Source organism: Babylonia areolata, chromosome 21 (genome assembly GCF_041734735.1).
Source record: "Babylonia areolata isolate BAREFJ2019XMU chromosome 21, ASM4173473v1, whole genome shotgun sequence".
Lineage (NCBI taxonomy): Eukaryota > Metazoa > Mollusca > Gastropoda > Neogastropoda > Buccinidae > Babylonia > Babylonia areolata.
In genome coordinates, this window is record NC_134896.1 from 46875549 (window position 1) to 46901118 (window position 25570).

Sequence of the window (25570 nt, forward strand, 5' to 3'; positions counted from 1 at the left end):
CCATATGCTACATATGTTATCTTTTAAACGCTTGTAACTTATTTGATATATTTTCCTTGAGTTATTTTTCCTCATAAAACGCTGGAAAATGACTGGAAACAATTATTGCAAAACCCCATCATTTCTCAGTTGTAACAGGTGTCCGTGTCCGATGGACTGGTGACATAACTGAGATGCAACACTGACATTGAGTCATGCTTTTGACTGTAAGCTGTGACGTAATAAACTGTGACGTTGGATTAAAGTTTTACTCAGTTTGTGCATAATTATGTGTTTTTACGAAGGTCCGTCAACAAACAGGAGACTATCGAACTTATTTTCAAGTGCATTTTCGTCTGCCGCACACAGCACAATTTGTGTGTGTGTGTGTGTGTGTGTGTGTGTGTGTGTGTGTGTGTGTGTGTGTGTGTGTGTGTGTGTGTGTGTAATATTATATAAATAATATTATATTCATACATTTTTTCTTTCTATTTTTCTTTTTTTAATGTCACTTCCAGTGAAAACGCATTTATACATAGCCTCCTCTGGGTGATTCTTGGCCTTACTAGTACAGGTTCCAACTGTCTGTCCGCCGCTGTCGAAAAGTTAACACAGTGTGACTCTAACATGTTAATCGCTCATTAGAAAGGAAAGGGTACGTTTAACTCTTTCCTGACCCTTCGCGTCTTTCTTACGTACTATCTAAAAGGTCAGCCGACTTGTATGATATTAATGCCAAAGCATAACAAGACAAGTCACAGCAATATACAAGGCCACGCATTCGTACGTGTGCGGCAAACCTTCCAGCCAGTGCACTCTAGAGCAGGTTTCTAGATAGTGTGTTATATAAGTATCCATTATTATTATTATTATTATTATTATTATCAAACCTTCACCAAAGATAAATGAACCCGCGTTAACCACTGGACGCGAAACAGTCACTTATTATTCATTGGAGCGCTGAACAAACCAGCCTGCTGACACACTGTCAGTGCTATGGCGAAGTTGAGCGGTCCAAATTTCACAACGAATCTTTCAAACTGCATACACAGTTACTACAATAAATTTATTATAGGAAAAAAAAAGAAAAAAAAAGAAAAAAAAATATATATATATATATTATAAACACACTAACAAGAAGAGTACACAAACATCAATTGAACTTACCCTGCCATACAGTCGGGTGACTTTGCTCTGACGAGAAAAAAAAAAACACACACAAAAAACAACAAACACTTTCTGACTGAGATGAACGACCTTTCGGTATTTTCTCTAAGTCAGTGTCGAACTAGTTTCGGATGAGTTGTGTTCGATAACGATCTACTGGCTTGCGCCCTATACCGTTCGCCTTTTTCGCTGCAACGGTAGTCTTGGTCTTGTTTCGTCAGTTTCACATCAGTGGTCCATTACATAAGTTGTTCGTAGCGGTGGCGATGGTCAAATGCATATTTGCCAGCATGCATCGTTTAAATACCAGAGAAGCATGTATAGGTCATTTCAGGCGGTATAGTAACTATTTTTTCCCCCTCGAACGTCTTGAAAACGATCAACCTTTTCGCACAGTCACTTTTCATGTGACCATACGATTTCCAGTTGCGTAGATTTAAACGTGCCCGAAGGACTGAACTTTGTGGATGAAAAGAAGTTGTGTTATTCACGTATTTGTGTAATATAGTTTTAATATATTCAACCTCGTGTCTGGTGTGCTAGAATAAAATCCGTTATCAGTTGATTTTGTAATTCGTTGCCAGTACATTAAAAGCATTACTTTACACTTGTTTATGTGTTTAGATTGTTGCTGTTGATCATAGTTTTGTTGTTTCGGTTTGAATGTTCAACGTTTTCTCCTCTCCTGGAGGGGGGGGGGGACGGGGGTAGGGGTGGAGAGGGAGAGAGGTTGTTTCATGCCTGGACCCTACATCAGATAATCATATACTAAGTATTTTGAAAGTGGTGTTCAGTGTGTGTGTGTGTGTGTGTGTGTGTGTGTGTGTGTGTGCGTGCGTGTGTGTGTGTGTTTAAAATGAATGAAACAAAGATGAAAACCAACACCTATTTTGTTAAACAAACAAAACAAACAAACAAAACAAAACAAAAGAAAAAAAAAAAAAAAGGTCACAGACTTCACTTATAACATGTGATAATATAATACTGTATATAAGGCAGTGATAAATCAGTAGTGTAATTTAGAGCACGCGCTTGTCCCATATTATTGATTTCGCGAAAAACACCGAAAAACGCACGAATTGTTCGCCAGCTTTACGTAATGGTTAGTTCCGCTGTGTTAGCGTTCGCAAGGCAGTCGGTCGATCGTTAATCCATTCAGTCGTTGTACTCCCTGTTCAGTCCATAGGATGCTGTCTATCTATATCCACGGGACAGTACACTGTCTTATCGTCAAATGGAATAAGTCAAGTAGTCAATAATCCTCGCCCATTGTGAAGTTTCGAATGGGCAAGTCTTGTCTGCCTGTCCAGTTCATTCAGGCAGGCCTGCTTATATTCAAGATTCTGGATATGCTCAATCACAATCCAAATTCACTGTTGACTTATTCATTCATTTTATTCACTTTTTTGGTTTACACGTTTTGTACAACAGCACTGCATCAGATACATATTATATATAAATTGTTTGGTTCGCTAGCTCACACCAACACACCTTCGAATTATTATTTTTCTGCCCACTCACGGCTTGACCAGCACATTCGGGTTTATACGAAGGTCAGGCTTCTCATCCTATCTCTGTCGTTTTTATCCATTTATTTTCTAATATCTAAACAGATTTGGCGTAGCGTACATATGGATCAGTCGGCATTTTTTTGACAACTGGAAACTGACCACAGTGACAGGTTCAGTTAAGGGTGCAAAGATTTTTTTGAAAAAAGAAAATGAAAAGATATCACAGTAATCTTGTATTCAATTTTATACCACCAAATTTTTACTTATGCAGGAGCCTGGTATTAATCGACCGTCACAGGGTAAAACAAACAGAAAACAACAACAAAAACTACACACACGGACACGGACTTACTGAAAGACAAACACACAAATCCGAACAAACTAAATACTTGACCCAGTTTTTGTGTGTTTTTTTCTTCTTTTTTTTTCCATCCTGTAAGATACGCCCTCTCACAGTTTTGTATCAAAAACCCCGAATTTACAAACAGGCCCAATCATGGAAATAAACTTTATTCTCACAACTATGTATTCAACAAAATCCATCTTTACTCATTTTCGCGTTCCCGTAGCCCGCAAATGGCCTATACATACGCTGTACGGTTCTTGGCGCTTCCAAGGGAGGGAAGCTCTTCCGTTTAATGGAAAACTGATCAATCCACAAATATGTATTTTCTATGCTTTACAAATAATTCTGATTTTACAAATTTTGTAACAAGGGACACTTGTGAGTGTGTATGTGCATGTGTGAGTAAAGGAGCGCGAAGGCTGTGCGCATGTGTTTACACGCGCTTGTGTATGTCTGTGCACGGACACGGAACGTGTGTGCGGATTCCGAAATTGGTGGCATGAAGAGGGAAGGCGAGGGACAGGGAGTGGTTGATGGACAGAAAAAATGACATTCTGGTTCATTAATTTGTAACGAGTCAACTAACCGAGGCCATTTTGTTCTCGCTCCATGGTATATGTGCACATGACAGGGTTTACGGTATCAGTTTGGAGAGATATTTGGTTGTAGTTTCGAGGAGACAGGGTTGTGTGTGTACGTTCAAGTGTGTTACATGATTGCTCTAGTGCTTGTCACTGGGAATGCTGCCACCAGCACGCCGTGTTCACACTGGAGGGGCCTCCCCACCTAAATCCATTCACTGGCCGAACACGAACTTCGTTCATGGAATATTTTGCACAAGTTCTCACCTGCCACAAGTGGATATGCTCGAGATGATCAGGTCGATCATGCTGTCCTTGGAGATAATAGTTCTCCCCCCCCCCACCCCCCCATATGTTACCCAAAAATGTACTGCCCTTTGAAGTTTTCCCTGACCCCCCCCCCCCCCCCCACCTAAAGCGCTGATTATTTCATCACAGCTTAATTACCCAGATTTCCTTCCAAACCTTTCATGGAATTACAGTACACTGTTGTGACCTTTGCCTTGAAAAGGCTGAGAGATGAAGGCAATGTTTCATCTTCTAGGGCTTTCTGGATTTGGAATTTTCTTTTACTTTCCCCATTATTTTCATGGATTTTAGAAGGAACGTTTTTATTTCCCTAAAATTTCTGGGAAGGAACTCTTCAACCCCCCCCCTCCCTACCCCTCCTTTTTTTTTTTATTTCATAGATATTATTAACTGAAGTACAGAGAAGAGATAATCCACAGCCCAAGTATTATTATCTGTGACATGTAGTTCACCAGGGTGTGAGAGACGGCGAGAGAAGAGACATGAATACACACACAGAGAAAAAGACAAAGCCACTTTAACTGGGATAAAAAAAATCAGCATGAAAATGAACTTGCTTTATTCAAAGTATCATCAAATAACACACTAAACTTCCATTTCAAAATAAAACATTGATTTACACATGAACGTTTCTCCTTTGAAACATACAAACAACCAACAGACAAAACAGAAGACCCCCATAACATCAACCCAAACGAATCCAATCCCCTGGCAAAAACATACACACAATAAGCAATGGCATACACTATTTTCAAATTGAACTGGGAGATTTGTTTATTGATGCTTTTAGTCCAGCCGACCACACAGGACCATATCAGAACTGCCCAACACACAAATGCTCATCAGTGCCAACACAAAACTCACACATCCATTAACCCTTTCACCGCCAGTCAGAGTAAAAAAATTCCCTTGTGGTATAAACACAGAAAAGACAGTGGCTATGAATAGCTGGGGATTCCCCGTGTGTCACGGTATCATGTATTTCGTGTGTTTCGCGAGGAGCTGAGGAGAGTGTTAGGAATGTTCAACTTCCTAGGTCGCTTCCTACCAAACTCGTCTTCAGTTCTGAAGCCTGTCACAGAGCTACTGGAAAAAGATGCAGCTTGGCACTGGGGTGAACCACAGGGACTAGCGATGACAAAAGCCAAAGAACTTTTGACATCAGCACCAACATTGGCCCACTACGACTTGTCCAGAGCGACGATCGTGAGTGCAGACGCCTCGAGCTACGGTATTGGAGGTGTTCTCCTACAAGACCATGAAGGGCAGCTGAAACCAATTGCTTTTTGCTCAAGAACTCTCACATCAGCAGAAAGAGGATACGCGCAAATAGAAAAAGAGTGTCTTGCGGCAGTCTGGACGTGCGAAAAGTTCTCACGTTACCTGATAGGGCTTCCAAACTTTACTCTTCAGACAGATCATAAACCACTGGTCCCTCTGATCAACTCGAAAGATCTACACAAGACCCCTCCAAGATGCCAGGATGTTGATCAGATTCCCGAGATTCAACTTGAAAGCAGTACATACTCCAGGCAAGAACCTGGTAGTTGCGGACGCCCTATCGAGAAGTCCCGTCGAGGAGGAGATGGAGGAAGGTTTTTCGACAGCAGACGTGGACGCTCATGTCGACGGAATCGCCTCATCCTGGCCAATCTCTGACGAGCGACTCGACAAAATAGCCCGAGAGAGCCAGAAAGACCCAATCCTGAGTGAAGCTCTACAGCAAACTGCTTCAGGCTGGCCCAAGTATCGCCAGAACCTGCGACCAGAGCTACACAAGTTCCATGAGCACCGTGGAGAATTCAGCGTGTACAAGGGATTGCTTTTGTGAGGAACAAGAATCGTGATTCCAGCAGCCATGCAGAAAGAAATCTTAGAGAAGATTCACCATGGACACCAGGGTATCGCGAAGTGTCGCGAAAGAGCCAAATCATCAGTTTGGTGGCCTGGGATAAGCCAAGAGATCAAGAACATTGTGAATAACTGTCGTACATGCGAGGTAAAGAGACCGTCACAGCCATTAGAACCACTAGTGATGACTGAGCTACCAGAACGTCCCTTTCAAAAGGTGTCGTGTGACCTGTTTGAGTTCAAGGCTCAACACTACCTCGTACTCTATGACTTCTATTCACGATTCATCGAGATTGCACATCTCAGACAACAGACATCAGAGACCATGATCAACAGCATGAAGAACATTATCTCTAGACACGGAATACCTGAGTTGATCATCACAGATAATGGGAGACAATTTACTTCCAAGGAGTTCCAGGGTTTTGCAGATTCCTGGCAGTTTTCTCATAGGACTACTAGTCCGTACCATTCCCAAGCCAACGGTCGAGCTGAACGAGCAGTCAAGGAGGCTAAGAAGATTCTAAGTCAAGATGATCCAGCCCTTGCCCTCCTGATCCACTCCAACAACACCAACAGGAGAAAGTCCGGCTATGTTAGCTTACGGCAGAAACCTGAGAACCACACTCCCATGTCTTCCAGCAACTCTTGAGCCACGTACTGTGAACAAAGAGACTATAAGAGACAGAGACACCAGAAGCAAGCTCTCCACTAAGCTTAACTTTGACCGTCATCACGGCACTAAAGAGCTACCAGAGCTACTTCCCGGTGACGTCGTCCTTCAGAAGTTGGACAACGAGAAGGAGTGGGGCAATCCTGCCACAGTCATCAAGCAGAGTGCGCCTCGATCATACGAGATACAGTCATCCAAAGGGCTGTACCGGCGTAACAGGTGCCACCTCATGAGGACATCCAGACCCTTACCTCAACCAATCCAAATCCCAATTGTCCCCATGAACCAACCCACTGTACCCAACACTGATCCCGTCCTTCCTTTGCGGAGTCAGCCAACTCCAAGGCGGCAGAAGCAGACTCAACCTGTTCAGTGCAACTGGCCCATCCAGCATGATGCTGAGGCGAGCCATAGACATCACTCATTCGGGGTCAGCTCCACATCCCAGCCCGATGAGCCTAAGGACCAGCCAGCGGCTACACCACAAGTGACAACGACACGAAGAGGATGCATCATCAAGAAGCCATCCCGCTACACATAGACATTATCGAAATTGATCAAATGAACATTAATTTCAATTCAAGTTTTATTGTCCATTTCGGTTTATCAACCTAAAGGGGGAGATGTCACGGTATCATGTATTTCGTGTGTTTCGCGATCGAAATAGTCACTTCCGGTGACCTCGACCTCGAGCCTCGTTTTCGGTATGTCCTCACTCGATTTCGAACCATGTTGTTAGCCTGTCAGAGTCAGTTCAGTTTTCGCATTAGTAAATGAAACATCAACAAGAAGTGAGGTTCCTGTTGTTACGAGTCTGTAAGAAGGTGTGAGAACGAAGCACCGTGCGATGTATAGAAAATATGGCCTATCCTACCACTGAACATTAAGAGCAGTAGGTTCATGGATAACAGACCAATGAATGGTCACCTTTCAGTGACATGGGTCCTCTACCACGCCTGTGCATAAATGTGAGCTTGGCGGTGAAAGCGTTTAAAAAAAAAAAAAAAAAAAAAAAAAAAAAAAAAAAAAAAACCACAAAGACCCCCCCCCCCCCAAAAAAGTCCATGACACAGCGATTTAGCTCCTAAGGGACTTGGCTGTGCCGAAGACATCAACCCTTCTGCTTAATTTATCATCTCCATACTGCAAAAAATCGCAAAAAAAAAAGAAAGAAAAAAAGAAACGACAAACAAAAAACTTACTAAAAAAAGGCTATATAGGCAAAAAACACTGCAGAATGGATAGCTTGAGCCTATCCCAGAGTTTACAATCTCAAACCTAATTGCCAGAGCAAACAGTAAAGACGGAGCATCGTAGACGGCGGGAAAAGTGTCAAGGCTTGATCAAAACAACAAAAGGGGAATGGACTGGGAAGGCAGAAAATGGAAACAACAGTGAAAGGGGGGGGGGGGGGGGGGGAAGGAGGAGGAGGAAGAGAGAAAAAAAAAAGAAAAAAAAAAGGGGCAGAAATATAAGAGCAATAGAAAAGAGGACATTTTTCTTTAGCACAGAATTTCCAGAGGGGATGCTATTTACACTATAAAAAGAGAAATACAAATACAAAATACAACAACAAAACTTCTCTCAATTATTCTCATTATCGAAGAGACACATACAATTGCCCGTAGTCCTTGGCACAGGAAGGCGGGGCCCAGTCCTCACCTTCCGTCGTTTTTAGTCATTCGGATGAGACGATAAACTGAGATCCCGTGTGCAGCATGTACTTAGCGCACGTAAGAGAACCCACGGCAACAAAAGGGTTGTTCCTGGCAAAATTCTGTAGAAAAATCCACTTCGGTAGGAAAAACAAATAAAACTGCACGCATGAAAAAATACAAAAAATGGGTGGCACCGTTGTGTAGCGATGCGCTCTCCCCAATTTCACACAGAGAAATCTGTTGAGATAAAAAGAGAAATACAAATACAAGACCCCTGGCATCCCATGGTGGATGACTTGTAGAAAGTTGGTGCTCACATGTATTATTATACATTAATTTTAATAAAAGGTAGTTAACTATTGTTTACAAAAGTCATACATCACATTACAATGCCTGAGCACTCATACATCACATTCCAACAGGTATACAAATCATTTCTTCTCCATCCCAAGGACAGGAAAAAGACTGCTCACTTTCAAAGAAAATGTCTTCTCTCTGACCTCCCAAAAGCTAATATCACAGGACAACACTATGGATGTCGATCACAAAGATTTATAAACACAAATCTGAATTTCTGGCCTTGCTACACTTCCATCCACCGCCACCATGTAAGCTCTTGCATTCTGAATCGCTTCAGAACATAGCAATTGTTCAGGTGGAAAAGGTGTGTGTGTGTGTATGTGAACAGTAAGGCCGAAATCAGAATTACATTTCAAAAAACTTGTGCTCAAAAGAACCCTATCCCACACCAGCACATTCTAAGTGGGCAGAATACAAGCACTCCTCTCTTGCGCATCTTTTGGAGATTCACACAGGTTTGCCCCATTCTCTCACACACTCACACGCAAAGGGAGGTCAAAGAAGAAACATTTCAGGCAATACATGCAAACACTTTTCATTAATTATTTAATTTTCTTAAAAATCCTGTGAACTTAATATGAAGGAAAGCAGCCTTCATACAATACACAAGACTGAACCACATGATCAGACAATAAGAGATACTAAATCAACAAAACCTGTCCAACAACAGAGCTACCTGACAAAGACATAATGTCAACAGAATGGGGGGGGGGGGGAAACAAAAAAAACACAAAACCCGTCATGAACAGAAACCAATGTCCACACACAAACCACATGATGCATAGAAAACCATGCAAGCCAAATGTGTTTCAGTCTTATTCCTTAAGTAAAGTTTTAGGAACATTGTGGGGGGGAGGGGCGGGGATGTGGTAGTGGTGGGGGAGGAACAAAAAAAGAAAAAGAAACCCCCCCCCAAAAAAACAACAACACAGGAGCTGTAAGTCCAATGTTCCTTCCCTCCACTGCTGCAGAACCACACTACTTCACTTGACTCTGTAGAGCAGCTTGCGCTGCATGCGGTGCTGGATCTCTCCGCGACGCAGCATCAGTGCCAACACCTTCTGCACCGCCCTCTCTGGGTATTTCTGTCAGCACACCGACAGCAGACACGTCATTTTCTCCTCCCACTGCCTCTTCCATTAAATTTCCAGCTCTCAGACACCTATCTCTTTTAGGCTAATGGAAGAAGTATTTCATCAAACATTTGAACCTAATTTAGAGGGATGGGGGGGTGTGGGGGGTGGGGTAACTACTGACTTGCCCATGGGTTGTTGCTTTTTTTGTCCTGAGAATTGAAATGGGTCTTCTTCAAAATGGCAAAGCCACAACAGTCTCAGACTCTTTCCAATGTTTTATAAACACTGGATGTGCTAACGGAAAAATGTATGTTGCAGATAGAGATGAAGAATATACGTACAGTGATTCTGAAGATATTTTTGATGATGAAGAGAAGCTTATTGCCCCCTATTCTCTCACACGACACTGAACAGCTGTGCTGGACGTCACTTCTCACGGAATAATGTAAGAAAGCTACTACACAATAATCCTAAACAGCTGACAACATTGAAAAACTTATAAATTTTCAACACAAAAATCCTGTGTTAATACTTACCAGTTGAAAGAAATGAAAAACTTCAAAATTTCAACACAATAAACCTTATCAACTGACAACACTGAAAAGCCTACAAATTATCAATGTAATAATCCTGCGTTGATCCTAACCAGGTGACAACATTGGAAAGCCTGTACATTCTAAAAGCAATAATCACAGCCAGTTGAGAACATTGGAAAGCTTATGAAAGTCCAAAGATCATTAAGGATTCTGGAAATAAACTCTACATGCATTATTTTTTCAAGTCTGATACAGAAGACGGAGAACTCACCTGTCTGGCAAAATCCTGGATCATAGCGTGTTCAGAGACCTGGGAACCAATGACAAAGCGACGTTTAATCTGCTTCTCTATACGCGAGATGAGCTCTTGATCCTCCTGAGTGGTAAAGCCCTCAGCACCTGTCATGACACAAGTCACAATAATGAGATCTTTGTACATCATTAAAAACCAAACAAACAAGATCTGTTTAAAACTTTTTCTTCAAAAGTCACCAAAATAGCAAAAGAAATAAATACAGTTTTCACAAGATTTATCTGCCCCTTCCCTAAATTCTTTCATCATATTATTAATGGAGAATGTGAGGAGAAAACAAATGTTAACGGAAAGCCACGTTAAAAAAAAAAAACAACCAAAAAAAACACAGCATGTTGCCTATATGCGGTTCTAATGCTAGTGATTCGGTTGAGACAATAAACCCACATTCCATGTGCAACATGCACTTTGCACATGCAAAAGAACAAACTGTAACAAATCGCTTTGTACATGTGTTGTCAGTGACAATTTTCTATGGATTTAAGTAAAAAATAATTCCGTTACACCAACACAAACAAGATAGTTATCCCTGGTAAAATTCAGCTGTAAAATCCACTTGTGTGTATGTGTGTGCACGAGCATGACTGAACGACACAAGAAACAAACGAGCACCTTAACGCAGCTGTCAAGTCCGCTCTGCCAATGTAGGCAGCCTGTGTGAAGCACTTAGGGCTTTTATCTCTCACAGAGGTTCAGCACTGTGCCAGAATTACCACCAGGACCACCTACCTGCCAGACTGCCGGAGGTGGCAGCGTCCAGAGTGGACACCTGGAACAGGCGAAGCGCTTCGTCCACGTCGGCCTCTGTGGTGAAGGCAGTCAGCCTCATCTTGGCCTGGGACTCTGCAATGCGGATGATGGCTTCCAGCTGCCTGTCATGTCGACAAACAGGGACTTCATTAGGACAAGGAGGCATTTCCTTTTCTATGGTCATATTCTGAAATCTCCATACATTCAATATGTATTTATTTTTTATAGTCATATTCTGAATCTCCATGCAATCATATATATATATATATATATATTACAAATATAAACTCATATTCCGAATCTCCATACATTCATACATTTAATATATATATCTTTCAAATAAATTAAATGATTTAAAAATGAGTCCCAATAACAATTAAAAAAAAAACACACAAAAAAACAACAACAAAAAACCCCAACAAAAAACAGAACGATTCCACTTAAAAATGTTTACACACTTAATTCTGAGGTCGACTAACCAACAGATACTACCAACCTGATACTATCAACCTGGGCGCTCAATTTGAAAGAAAAAACAAATAATAATGAGAAAAAAGCACTTCCTAGCACAAAGCAGCCCACTCTTTCCTTTATACAACATTTCTTAGACATGGGACTTGTTTGTAAACCCACCTAAAAAAAAAAAAAAAAAAAAAAAAAAAAAAAAAAAAAGTTTAAACTTGTGGCAGTTTTTCAACCAGGAAACAAGATCTTCCCCAGAATGACTATCTGAAACTATGATTAGCAACTGCTTACAGAACTGTTAAAAAACAACAAGGAAAAGGATATATAGTCCTCTGGGGGTGGGGAGAGGGGAACCAAGACTTCTCTCACCTGACAGTGATAGGAATGCTGACCCTCTTCCCCGTCTCCCGTTCGTACTCTCCAGCGTCGTTCCTCATCAGAACGTAGCGGTTTTTCAACTTCTCTGCAGATTCCGGGGACAGGCGAGGACCACATTTCCTGCAAACAGGTAGATTAAAGTCAACAGAATATGCACAGAAGTGACCCAAACTTCTGGAGTGATATCCTAGACATATTGCATCCACCTAGGAAACCAGAGAATCTGAGTGCGCTGTTTCGAAGCACGGCTCAGCCACCGACATTTTCTCCCCCTCCACTAGACCCTGAGTGGTGGTCTGGACGCTAGTCATAGTGATGAGACGATAAACCAAGGTCCCGTGTGCAGCATGCACTTAGCGCACGTAAAAGAACCCATGGCAAAAAAAGGGTTGTACCTAGCAAAATTATGTAGAAAAATCCACTTCAATAAGAAAAACAAAAAAAAACTGCACGCAGGAAAAAATACAAAAAAATGGGTGGCGCTGTAGTGTAGCGATGCGCTCTCCCTGGGGAGAGCAGCCTGAATTTCACACAGAGAAATCTGTTTGATAAAAAGAAATACAAATACAAAAACCAAATTGCATGCTTTTCCCAGACCACACTGATAATTGTCCATACCAAACACAAAGCTAAGCCAAATAGGAAAAAATTACTACACCGCTGTTGAAATAAATCAACAGATATTTGGTATCGAAGTTCAATTTTGATTGTTATGCACTGTTTCAATGGTTTTTATCAAAATTCAAAGACTTTTTCTGGACCCTGCAGGGCAAAACATATTTCCCCCCTCAGAGCTTTCTCTGACACTGAAAATGGATCTTTTCCAGATTTTCGTGACTGTATGAACCCAAGAAACTCTATGCATCCTGATTTCTGCTATTTTTCTTACTTTGGCATTCAGTCAACAAGTGACTACAATCCAGGTTCACATCCCCCCCAGGTTCCCAAACTGGACAGTGAATCACGCATGAAGGCAAACAGCACTTCCTTGTGTCAGTGCTAGTTCACCAGTGCTGGATTTAACCTCCTTTCTATACCATTTCCATTCGGTTTTTTTTTAATCATTTGGATTTAACCTTTCTATACAATTTCCATTCTTTTTTTTTGTACATATATATATATATATAATTTTATATCGTATATAATTATATATATATTGTTCTGGGGCTCTCCCTACTCAATTATATCAAAAAATTATCAAAGCAACTTGAAATCATTTCCTTTTCAAATTAATTTCAATGTTGGCATTTCAAAACAGCTCACCAATTTATTTCTAATAGGTGAAAGAGACAAACTGAAACAAAAACTGATCTTGTGTATCGATTTGTTCAATTCTCCAATTTTGAACACAAATCCCAATGGCTTCGCCTTCCGAAACAGGTCAACAACACACTATAACTGCTGCTACTCACGATCTGACAAAGGAGATGAATTTTTTCAGAGTGTTGAGAGGGATTTCTCCTTCTGGTGTTTCGTCCAATGTCTGCACTGCGTTGAGGTGAACGTTCATCACATGCTTGGCTAGCGTCTGCACAACACAAAAACACAAACCATTGCACAACAGAACAAAATAGTATCCTGCAGCAGTGGGCTTTCATGAGCAAGAATTTACCCTGCCATGTGGGCAGACATACTGCTGGCATGCACACTTGGGCGTAGTTCAGGCACTAACAAGTCTGCATATCTGTAGACATGGAAGATTAGATTATCTCCACTGAATGTTTTAGGTGTTGTGACTTTTAGGAGCTTTAGTCTTGTACTCAATCCAAGTTTTCCAATACATTTGGGGACCTTACTATAAAGAACAGCTTCTAAAATGTGTTCAGGGTACTCTCTCTTGATTAATTCCCATGTTTAAATTCAACACATCTTCTTGCCCTTTCCCTAAGAACAAAAATGTTTACAATGCTGTTATTTTAACAATTATTTAAATGGAACATCAAGACCTTTCAGCCTGTGCTCTCTCAACTTGACTACAAATCAGCAAAGAAAGGAATGTGCAAAGTCTACAGAACTGACAAAACAATTTTGACAATGCATGCATTAATCCTCTTGTGCATGCACCTATCAATGCTTACTTTGACTGAAAACATACCACTGGAGTGAACTCATACACAAGAGTTTCCATAGGCCAATCAAGACATCACAATTTTTATTTTAGTCAGAACATTTCAGATCTTTTAAAGTGAACATGTCCCTCATGACTTGAGTCTTCCATTGTTGATTCACTGGCGGGGTAGTAGTTTGCACAGAACAGAAACTAGACTCTCAGTGAGTCTGCACCAGTGGGTCACTGTACAGTATTTACAACATTATTACCATCACATGCTACCACTGTTCATGAAACAACACATGGTCACCCCCCAACCTCAAGTCCTACCAAAAATGCCACCAGGCTGACTCACCATATCCCGATTTTCGTCGTGTTCGTCTTTTACAATGAAGATCATGTCAAAACGTGACAAGATGGTGGGCATGAAGTCAATGTTCTCCTCGCCTTTGGTGTCGTCCCACCGCCCAAACACACTGTTGGCTGCAGCCAGCACGGAGCAACGTGAATTCAGGGTCGTCGTGATTCCTGCCTGCAGAGAGAGGGACACAGTCTGAAATCTGTGCAGCTTGCATGTGCATCACCAACTGCCTTTCACTCCTCATATTCCTGGCTACATTATTCACCCAACATTTATAATTCATATAATATATTGCTATGACACACGGCAATCCTGCTGACTCAGTTCATTGAAAGCATTCATCACAAAGTCTTCAAGCTAATGGATGCGACACAATCCTCAACTAAGCCACTGAAACTTAAACCTATCTCCAGTCTTAGTTTGGTGGTTTTTCTTTTATGAACTTGGCAGCAACATGGTTCAACATGATTTCTTTTGTCTCGATTCACTAATGTTTTCAGACAGTGCCTCCTCACCTTGGCGATAGAGATGGTCTGCTGTTCCATGGCCTCGTGAATGGCCACACGGTCGTCCTGCCTCATCTTGTCAAACTCGTCGATACACACCACCCCTCCGTCAGCCAGCACCATGGCACCCCCCTCCATCACAAAGTTACGCTGTCGACACACACAGCACACACTGAATCACTGATGCCACAGCATGCTGGTTGTCATCATTTCCTCTTTACATAACACAGCTGGCTAAGCTACAAGCAATATCATTTGATTCTTCATTAATACATGAACATAGTTGTCACATTTTCCTCTTTACATAACACAGCTGGCTAAGCTACAAGCAATATCATTTGATTCTTCATTAATACATGAACATAGTTGTCAGACGGGTGTTGGTAGTAATCCAGTAGTAATCCAAAGTTGCAAAAATGTCAAATTCTTTGTTGTTTTGGAACATCATTCTTCTCTTTATCTATCTCTAACATTTTACAACTTGTTTTTGATCTGAGAGCTTTGTCAATCAGACCTGATATCACAAACTTTCAAAGTGGCACTCTTCCGTATCTTCAGCCAGTGATGCAGTGCAAACAAGAGGAGACCTGACATGGGCAGGTGTCTTTTCACTGTCAGCTGCATGAAATTTGGCCAAGCAGGGCAAACTGATAGGCCTAGTTTGCATCAGTTTGACATGCTACAATATATGACATCGAACAGTGTGTTTCACCCTGTCCCTGTCGCACAGGACAGGAGTCATAATGGCTGCCGGAAAAAGAGGGCGCTAGCCAGCGGGACAAAGGGGAGGTTACCTACTTCCGGGAGGTTATCGGCCGTAGTTTCATTTTCTCCGCATAGTTTGCACAGGCAGGAATGTCAGACCCCTGCCGGAGTCTGCACTAGTTGGGTCACGGTTAAGTATGTGTAATTAAACAGTGTGTTTCACCCTGTCCCTCTCCAGGCGTGTGGGCTACCTGTGAAAGCACAGCAGCAATGTTTGACACTGGAAACAAAGGCACAACACAGGCACTCACTGTCTGAGGATCTCGGTTCACAGACGCCGTCAGACCCGCAGCGCTGCTGCCTTTTCCTGATGTGTACACCTGTCCACACACAAACACAAGGCAAGTGAGAGCCACTGATTCATGTACACCTTAACAATATGTATCAAATCTCAAAGGAAAGAGAGGGCAGAATGGATAGGGGTTGGGGTAGGAAGGGTATCCTGACAAACTTCAGAAAATTTCAACTCCCCATACACCCAAATTTGAATGAATGTAGTGTTTATAGCAATGTGCATCTCTTACCTGAATTTGTGCACATATGATTTCTCACAGCAAAATGGTTATTTATATTTTAACATTAATAACTGAAGACTGATAATTCTCTTCTGATCTACTAGTGATTTTTTTTTTAAATTGATATAAACATGTGGCCATATATTTTTCATAAAATATAAACACATAGAATTCAGTAATACTATTCAACAATCCATACCAAACATATCACATCAGTGCTAGTTGCAAATTTTACCCTACACCTGCGCTATTACAACAATGTACCTGCCAAGTCTACTCCTACTCCTGCACTGTTAAACACACTGACCCCAATTGGTGAGCACCTCTCCACGAACTTGAGCAGCTGACTTTTAGCTGTTCCAGGGTCTCCCAGCAACAGCAGGTTGATGTCTCCTCGCCGGGTCAGACCATCAGGTAATCTGTTCCACACCACCACACACACTAACATAAACTGTCATCTTGATCTTTACAAACGCATAAAGGTGTAAATGAATAGTGTATCTGTTCCACACACACTAATGTAATAACATTCTGTCATCTGTTACACACACAAAGAAATACAATTCCAAGTCCATATTTGTCCATGCAACAAAAACATTAAATACAACCCATGTCGAACTGTATTGTATTACAGTACTATTCAGTCCAGCGGACTTCCGTGTGTGACATTCAGGCTTCTCTCCCTGAGGGGACAACATTACCATAGTGTAGTGCCACCCTATTTTAGCTTTTTTTTTTTCACGTCTTTGAATGCAGATGATTTACAATCAGTAGACTTTTCTATTATTTTGCGTAGGACAACCCTTCAGCGGCCCCAAGTGCTTTTATGTGCGCTAAGTGCATGTTGAACACAGGTCTTTGGTATAACTGACTCCGGACAAAGTGTTCTCCCTTGTTTTCCCCTGCAGACAACCCATTTAATAGTGTTAGAAAAAAAAATCACAAAAAATAAAAACAGAAAGTAATTGAATGAAACTCCCTGTACTTGACCCAAGTTGGGGATGGGGGCAATGAAGGAGGCATGTGAAGCACACACAAAAAAGCAACAACAAAAAAAAGGGGGGGGGGGGGGGGTGCTCAATGACCTGCATGCAACTGAGGCCACAAAAAAATTAACACAAAACAAAACAAAATAAAATAAAATAAATTATTAAAAGCAATCGACATCCCGGTCTGTCCCACCTTTTCCGTGATCCTCCAAAGAGGAGACAGGCGATGGCCTTCTTGATGTCCAGGCTGCCATAGATGGAGGGCGCCACGCTCTTGGCCAGCCTCTCATAGATGTTGGGGGACGCAGCCAGGCGCCGGAACTCCTCTTCTTCAGTGGGCGTCAGGGTGGCCTGGGTGGCGTGGCCCGCCCCCTCCGTCTCCACCTGAATGCCCACCACCCGGAAATACGGCTGTCGTATGCCCACATTCACCTTCTCTCGTGGGTTTTTCTGAAATGATCAGAAAGAAAAAAAGGTAAAATGTCAATATTAAAAAATAATAATAAAACAATACAAAATAAAAACAACAATATTATAAAAAATAAAAATAAAAATAAATTAAAAAAATAAATAAAAAAACCCCTAGAAAAGAGCACACTGTTTTTTTGTTGTTTTTTTTTTTTTTATCTCTCAACGAAAAATGTTCACAACTATTCAAGTGCCAGTATGAACTAGAGCTTCTTATCTCTGCACCCTCAATTTTGTTTAAATTAACACACACACACACACAAAGAAATAAATGCACACACGCATATAGTGGTACTTACTGATGGCTTTGACATCTTTTTGATGGAATAAATTCCAATCACTGTCACTCGGTTTCCTGGCACCACGCGATCACAGAGGTACCTGCACAGAAAAAAAACACAACACTAAGTGCTTCTGTGGTTCCTCTAAATACTTTGATATAATTCCATCATCAACAGGTCTATACATCTACAGGTCTATATCAAACAGAACTATCAGAAGAGGGGTTACTTATGGAATCAGAATTTCACTTTTTCTCTTTATGACACGCAAGTCACAAGAAAACAAATCAAAGTTTACTTGGATAAAGGTTCTTTTGGACTACCAATTTGCCCTTAAAATGAAAATGGCTAAAAATTCCATGCGATATTTCTCTTGTGTGAAAAGGACCCTGCATCATCAAGTTTGCACCCAAGTCATCATGTATCTAACAAATCACCGTGTCATGAGGTAAAAATATATACATAACAAATCACTGTGGTAGATGGTAACCCGGAAAACAGAGTATGGCTGCCTACATGGTGGGGGTAAAAACAGTCATATATGTAAAAGCCCACTCGTCTACAAACGAGTGAACATGGTAGTTGCAGCCCACGAACGAAGAATGTAGTAGAATTGTAACAGCTTCCCAATCCCATTTGTTCCCAGGATGTGACCTGACCCACCTGTCACAGTAGAGGGTCATGTGACGCGGCATTTCCCCATTGGGCACGTCCTCTGGCGCCTCCTGCAGCTTGAGGATCTGGAAGTCCACACAGCGACACTTGTCTGGCATGATGAAGTAGGGGTCCACGGGGCACTTAGGACGTCCAGGCAGCTCACTGACACACACACACACACACAGAGCACCATGCAGAGTTTCCACACGTCAACAAACACAACCCTTTTCCCACACCAGACTGAAAATTTCCAATACCAAAAACACAGAACCAAGCTGTGTCTAGAAGTTGTGAGCTAGGCTGCTGATGATACAAACTGCCAGATATACCTAATGTTAATTTTTTGTCACATTTTGTTTGAAGCCTAATTGATACTGGTCAAAGTTTTATCAAAATTCCAAGACTTTTCTAAAAACCAAGACTGTATGAACCCTGACAATACTGCCAATTATATAACGATCTTATTTTTCAAATTTACTCAAAAGCAAGAATTTTGAGTTTGGATGCAAAAAAGAAAAAAAAAAAACAAAAATCTCACGAAATCTGCTATCTTCTAAGCTTCATTCATGAAGGAATACTTTCCGTTTAACAGAGAGTACATCAGAATACAGAATGTACATCATGTATAATAATCTATGAGTAATAAACACAGAGACAACTTGAACCAAGGCAGTTTCAATTCAATATGCAACTGTTTGAAGGTACCTCCTTGAAATTTACAGGGACACCCAAGACAATGCATTATGGACTTCACCCCCAAACACTGAGAACAAGACAGCTGCCTCAATGATCTACCTGTTGCATTTACGAGGCAGTGCGTAGCCCTCCAGGCCCGGCCTGACGTGGATGTTGCTCAGCACGTTGCTGCAGCCCCGACACTGGATGGCCAGGCGTGTGGCTTTGGACTTCACGCCCGACGAGGAGATCACGATGCCAGGGATCTTCACCAGCCGTGACATCTGGTCTGACTGTAAATCATCCACACCCAAGTCCCTTGTCAGTCATTTCAAGTCTGAATTCCTGTATTTTGCAAATGTAGATCAAATCAAATCATTATTCGATTATACTAGAATTTCCAATCCAACCACCTGCAAAAAAAAAACCCACCCTTAACACTTCTAATTTCATTCCCGTCTCAAGAAAGTGCAAGGTGATGGAGACACCACCACACTTTAAAAAGCAAAAATGCAAATTTGTAGGGAAAGGTAAATCCACAAGTTCTCATTTTAAAGCTTCAGAAAGATGAATCCCTCTTTCACAAAAATGCAAATAACTCTCTTTTTGACATGAGAATTCCTTCAGCTTTGGCCATGCTAACATCTTTCCAGCTAACCAGACGCAGCCATTCCGACACTGACCTTCAGCTCTCTCAGCCCACAGGCACTGGAGCCGGAGCACAGGGTCACCTGAATGTCTTCCACATCATCCTCACCATCTGGTCGAGGTCGGGTCACCTCGTCCGCCACATCCTTGGCGGCCTCCTCAAACTGAAGAACATACACAACAGGGCTTCTAATCACTCAAAAAATATGCGTCCCTGATTCTATAAAAACGGAAAGAATGCACTGCATGTTCTTGGATAAGGTCCCTACGACAATAGGAAATTTTCTAGAACACATAAAAAGAGTGGAAATCTTAGAATGGAGCCTCAGTCTATTGCTTGGGTAGTCTGCTATGATTAAGAGTTGTTTCCCTTTAATACCTCTTGGGTCAGAAACCTGCATGGTGACATACCTGGCACATCTTTTCTGATCAAACAAAAAGAAGTTTTTCTCTGGCAGGCCTAAATTCTCTCGGAGACTAAAGCGCTGCATCAACATGGATTACACACTTTACTTTGAAAGTCAAGGCATCCCATTTCTTCATTACTGCTTTCACTAGCTTGACAAAATTACAGAAATTGGTCATACAACTTGGATTCAGCAAACTTACCAAAGGCAGATATTCGGCAGGCATTTTGGCAAGGTTTTCTGCCAACTGTTCATCGAAACTGGTGACATCATCCAACTGCACTTCCAGATAGAACTGCCTCAGGTTGTACTGCCGTTTTAGCTGATCCCTGGCAACACACACATAAAAGACTGCATCTGCAAAAGCACCATTTTGACTCAATATCACCATCATCATCTCTTTCTTACACTAAATAGTGAACATAAACCAGTCCCACCATGAAATTCCAAATGTTGTCATTCTGGTAGATTAAAAAAAAAAGTGTTCAACTCCAATCATTAATGATTAACACTTACCACTAATGATTAACACTTACATCTGTCAATATTTCATAACAATGGGGAAAACACTTGCTGTCTTAAACATTTCTGAGTCATGGTCACATGAACTTGGCTGTCCCATTCGCACTCAACCAGGGCTTCTAAATCTACTAGTGATGCGTAAAAAATAAGTCTTTGACACTTATATTTATCATAATTCTAAGGGGATCAAGACTGCCTTCAGAGTGTCACTCTCGTCCAATGCAGCATTTTCTAGAATAATCAGATCTGTGTTTCAATACACAAAGGCTGGTATGCCTTCTAAACATAACACTAACAGTCTAAGCTTCTGGACATTTTTTTTTTTTTAAAGCTTTTTTTATTTTCCCATTTTTATAACACATGGACAATTGACATGAAGACATAAATGAATAAATACATATATTGGGAGCTTCTGGACATATTAGTCAAGGGAAATAACTTTTTCACAGCAGACAATCCTTAGAGACCGCAAGTAACGGCCACACAAGATCATAACTCGTTTAAGGTTGGTTTTTTTTTGTTTTTTTTTAAATGTTTGTACTATATATTTTCAGAATGTCTCATGGGCCCATTCATTGCGTAGTGCATCCTTTACATAGTTAGGGGCCTGTTTTATGTTATAAGAAGTCCTCTCAACATACCTCAAAAGAATGTTAAACTACTGATAAAACGTGATCCGACAGCAAGAGTTAAAATATCCGACAATTCTGAGACTGATGGACATAACAAAAAAGACAAAGCAAAATAAATAAATAAATAAAATTTGTAGTACTATTTTCAATACAACTAATTGCAATACATAACAAAACAAGTCCAATTTTGATGCAGCGATTTCCTTTTTTCCTATTTCATGTTTCTTGAAATTAGAGAAATGCTTGCACTCTTCTTAAAAATATTTCTTATAAATCACCGATTTCAACATCATTACTCAGTCATATGTAAAAAGATACAATGTAAAAACTTTGTCTTTAATCAAGTGTCCCTATCTCACTGACATGATCTTTTGAGATCCTTTCGTTTCTGATTCTTTAATTTTTTGACATGACAAAGTGAGATTCAGGATCTCACAGGTAGTCTTCAGCAAATCCTTCTCACTACATGTCAAGTCAATGTATAGTTTTGCATGACTAAAAGTCAAATCTCATATAAAAAAAATAGTCATTGCTGAAGAAAAAAAATCTTTGAACTGATGTCAACAATATTTTATATTCTGCTAGATTTTTTTTTACATGCAGATTTTGTGTTGGTAGTAAATTCCAGTATTTTGTCATTCACATTTTTCTCATCAAAGAGGGATAACATTAAATACTGTTAATCTGCCTGTGTTGTGTTATTAGTGTAACTGAAATATTTCAGTTTCTTGTACAAATCAGATGCCAGATTACAATTTTTGTTTGCTGTGTCAGTATAATAACCCATGTATGCACATGGATTTCTGGACCAATGCTACATTTAGATTCCAATCCATGCTAATGAATAAAATAAGCATACGTTATCATCATCATTTCACTGTCAGCATACAGATGCTACAAATTTATTACCTCTGCGATAATGTACTACATCATGATGCCCAACGCGCCAGCAAGAGCTACACACGCGCACACACACACACACAAATCTCGCACACACTCACAAACCACACACTGGAGAAGCTAGAAACTATGAAAGGAAGCAGCAAAATGACTCAATCGCTAAAATCAATAGGAGGAGTTTGTGACACCAAACAGGATTTTAACTGGCAGAGAAAATGGTCATCCGCATCAATGTGGCAGCCAAACTGCTTCATCACGTATAGTTCTCACATTATTCACTACTTAGCAAGGTTATGTCAAACTGCAGTGAACATCATATCTGATTGGCAACGAAGATGCTTCTGCGTATCAGAACCGACAGACACTTTGAAAATGCATTGCTCTTACGTAACAGGCCTGATCAATCGATGAGAGCCTTCTCATGCACAAGAGCATGACTCACTCAGCAACACCAAGTTAGCGTTGTCTTGAGCTGGAAAGAAATCGTCGCCGAATTGCGATCGCCATGACTGACCAATCTTCGTTCGTTTTTACCAACCTGTATCTGTAAGAAAAGTTCCCCTCATGAAACTGCCGGATGAACTCTTTGAATTTGGACTTCACATGAACACGATCGATCTGATTTCCATCTGTCTGTCCTTCAGCTTGAAAGCTGTCGCTGTAAAAAATACCAGCATCGTCAAATCCCTCCATGTTTATCGCCTTTGTGCAGTTGGACGAACAGTGGCGGGAAAGTTCCCGGCCGCGGGAAACCGAACAGAACGAACATTGCCGAAGCTGTGGCGAAATTGAACGGCATGCCAGACGGAAACTAACGGATATGTTTATTTTTCAATTTCGAAAATAATGGGCGTCTCAGTTCGTGAATTTTTGATTACAAAACAACAAACTACTTTGGAATGTGGTCATCAAAATGCCTGCTTGATTTCCATCCAACTAAATTAATTAGTCGGAATATAACGGAACTTAATTTATGCACACTGACCCGTTTCGGTGACTGAAAGATTAGTCTCCCCTCAGAAGCAGACCGTTTTTCTTGGAGACGCGGGAAGAAGAGAGAAGAGGGGACGCGACCAATGTGTGACGCGGAATGTGTGCGACTCCATCGGGTGCAGTCTGCACTACAAGAAGATACATGCATTCTTTTGAAAGAGGCGACAGGTGCAAAGGAGTAGGATTATTGACCCCATAAACAGAGCTTGTACATCTTTCAATCAGTGCCATCAAAGACCAATACAATATTGTATGATCATGAATGTCACTGTTTAGTGAGTGCGAGTACTCGCCATTGTGCCAGAAGACGGCTCTCGTATCGTGAAATAACGAGAGCATGTTTTTAGAAAAAAAATATTGTTTATTTTTTTATGTGTGTGTGTGTGCGTGTTCTTTTTCTTCTTCTGCAGAATTAATTCTGTTTGATTACAATTTAAACACACATACACACAGTCAGTCAGTCAGGCAGGCAGTTTGGCATTGTTTATTTTATTTGTTTTATTTTTTATTTTTTGCATGTCCTGCGTTATTCATCTATGCAGTTTTGTCTTCTTCCTTTTTCTGTCATTTAACCTGTCAGTCAATCAACCAACCTATACCTTCTATAGCCTATATCTGTCGATCTATCTACCCAACAGTCAAGTCCAAAACTGGTATTTGTTTTCCGGCAGATCCCGGTATAAGATAAGATAAGATAAGAATAACTTTATTATCTCCAACTGGAGAAATTTGGTCAGGTGCATTATCACAACATAGACAAGTAAACAACATGGGGACCATAACTGTAAAAGCCAACAACAGCCCCTACAAATATTTTGAAGATACAAATGTAAAAAATCAAAAAAATCAAAAAAAAAATCACATACATCGTTTCATACATACATCCACACACTGCAGGTAATAACTAGTATTCTTAATGTAAAAACAGAAAGAATTAAGAAACATTATTTGAATATAATTATAAACATAGCCTGCTATACTGCACATTGATCATAATAGACAGATAAGATAAGAATAAAGATGAATTGCGGAAAACCACAACCAGATAATCAGCACACACCCGTACCGCACCCCCACCCCACCCCACACACGCGGATAACTTGATCAAACAAGAGTAATAAAACATATGTTCTCAAATAAAAGCATTTCACATATTCGCTTTTAAAAACATTGCAATTAATTATTACATCGTAATTATTAAACAGAAATATATTTAGAATATGGACGTTAGCATCTATACATCTATCTGTCTGTCTATCTTTCTATCTGTCTATCTGTCTGTCTGTCTGCCGGTCTGTTTGTCTGCCCAGTGTATATCTATGAATGTATTTATCAATCTAATATCTATCTGTTTATCAATATATCAGTAGATCTATGTCTGCCTTTCTGTCTGTGAAGTGTAAGAAAGCACAGCCTGACTAAGTGCAGATTATCATCCTGTGGCATTAATTACAAGTTAACGTCAGTGGTTATGAACTGAAAACATTTAAATCCCTTTTTGTTCGCGTATAGACTGGAGCTAACAGATCAGTTCAGTTGTGACTGAGGTGCCCGGGCGTTGGCACAGGTCTCTACCAAGTCCTCAGATATAGAAAATCCTAACAGCTATGCTAGGAACCTTAACTGATTTTTCATTGAACACAGCTCTGCATCCAACGAAATAGCCAGTACGCCTACCATACTTATATACTTTGAATTGAAGAACACTCGCTGTCTGAACCAATTCGCACATGAATCCTAGATTTTCTACTGAGGATGCAGACCACAATTTTAAGTCGTTAAACTTCAGTGGTGACGTCACTTCCTCCCCCTGCATTTTCAACTGACAATGGTGCCCCCTTAAACATGTTTGTGAAACACATTATTAACCGAGTGTAACACAATGGTCAAGTTTGCCGCCCGGGTGACACTGCTGTATAAGGGCTCAGTGATTACTAAAAGTACGTGACGAATCAAAATAAGAGAAGTGGTACTGGAACTTGTCAGCTGGTGTGGTCTAAACAACAAGTTCTCAACATATAAAAACCAAAGAACTAATTTCAGATCTCAGGAAAAGCAGCTTAGTCTGACCCACTGCCTTTTGTCGCTAACTGAAGACAAGCAAGTAGAAATCATTAGTGAATTTAAATTTCTCGGACTGTTCATTTCTTGAGACTAAGATGGGAGGAAAAGATCGGAAAAAAAAAGTGTTAAGAAAGCACAACAGCACCTGTAGTTTCTTCGGTGCCTTAAAATGTTTGGACTATAA

General features: G+C 40.7%; 2 protein-coding genes across 2 annotated transcripts in view; both read right to left on the reverse strand.

Annotated features, from left to right (window-relative positions):
• Positions 1–1436, reverse strand: part of LOC143296197 (uncharacterized) — a 19491-nt gene extending 18055 nt beyond the window's left edge. The window contains exon 1 of the mRNA XM_076608010.1: positions 1147–1436. Within this exon, the coding sequence (XP_076464125.1) occupies positions 1147–1154 (8 nt within the window). The 5' untranslated portion in view covers positions 1155–1436. The remainder of the gene's footprint in view (positions 1–1146) is intronic.
• Positions 1437–9331: 7895 nt separating this feature from the next.
• LOC143296073 (DNA replication licensing factor mcm5-A-like) lies at positions 9332–23035 on the reverse strand. The gene is made up of 16 exons (XM_076607827.1): positions 22868–23035; positions 20478–20604; positions 19904–20032; positions 19341–19513; positions 18552–18707; positions 17907–17988; positions 17333–17589; positions 16458–16569; positions 15887–15955; positions 14880–15020; positions 14359–14535; positions 13366–13481; positions 11945–12073; positions 11090–11232; positions 10319–10446; positions 9332–9520 (listed from the first exon to the last, which is right to left on the reverse strand). Exons 1-16 carry the CDS (start codon positions 23020–23022, stop codon positions 9419–9421), a joined length of 2196 nt encoding a protein of 731 aa, XP_076463942.1. The 5' UTR covers positions 23023–23035; the 3' UTR covers positions 9332–9418.
• Between the last annotated feature and the right edge of the window lie 2535 nt (positions 23036–25570).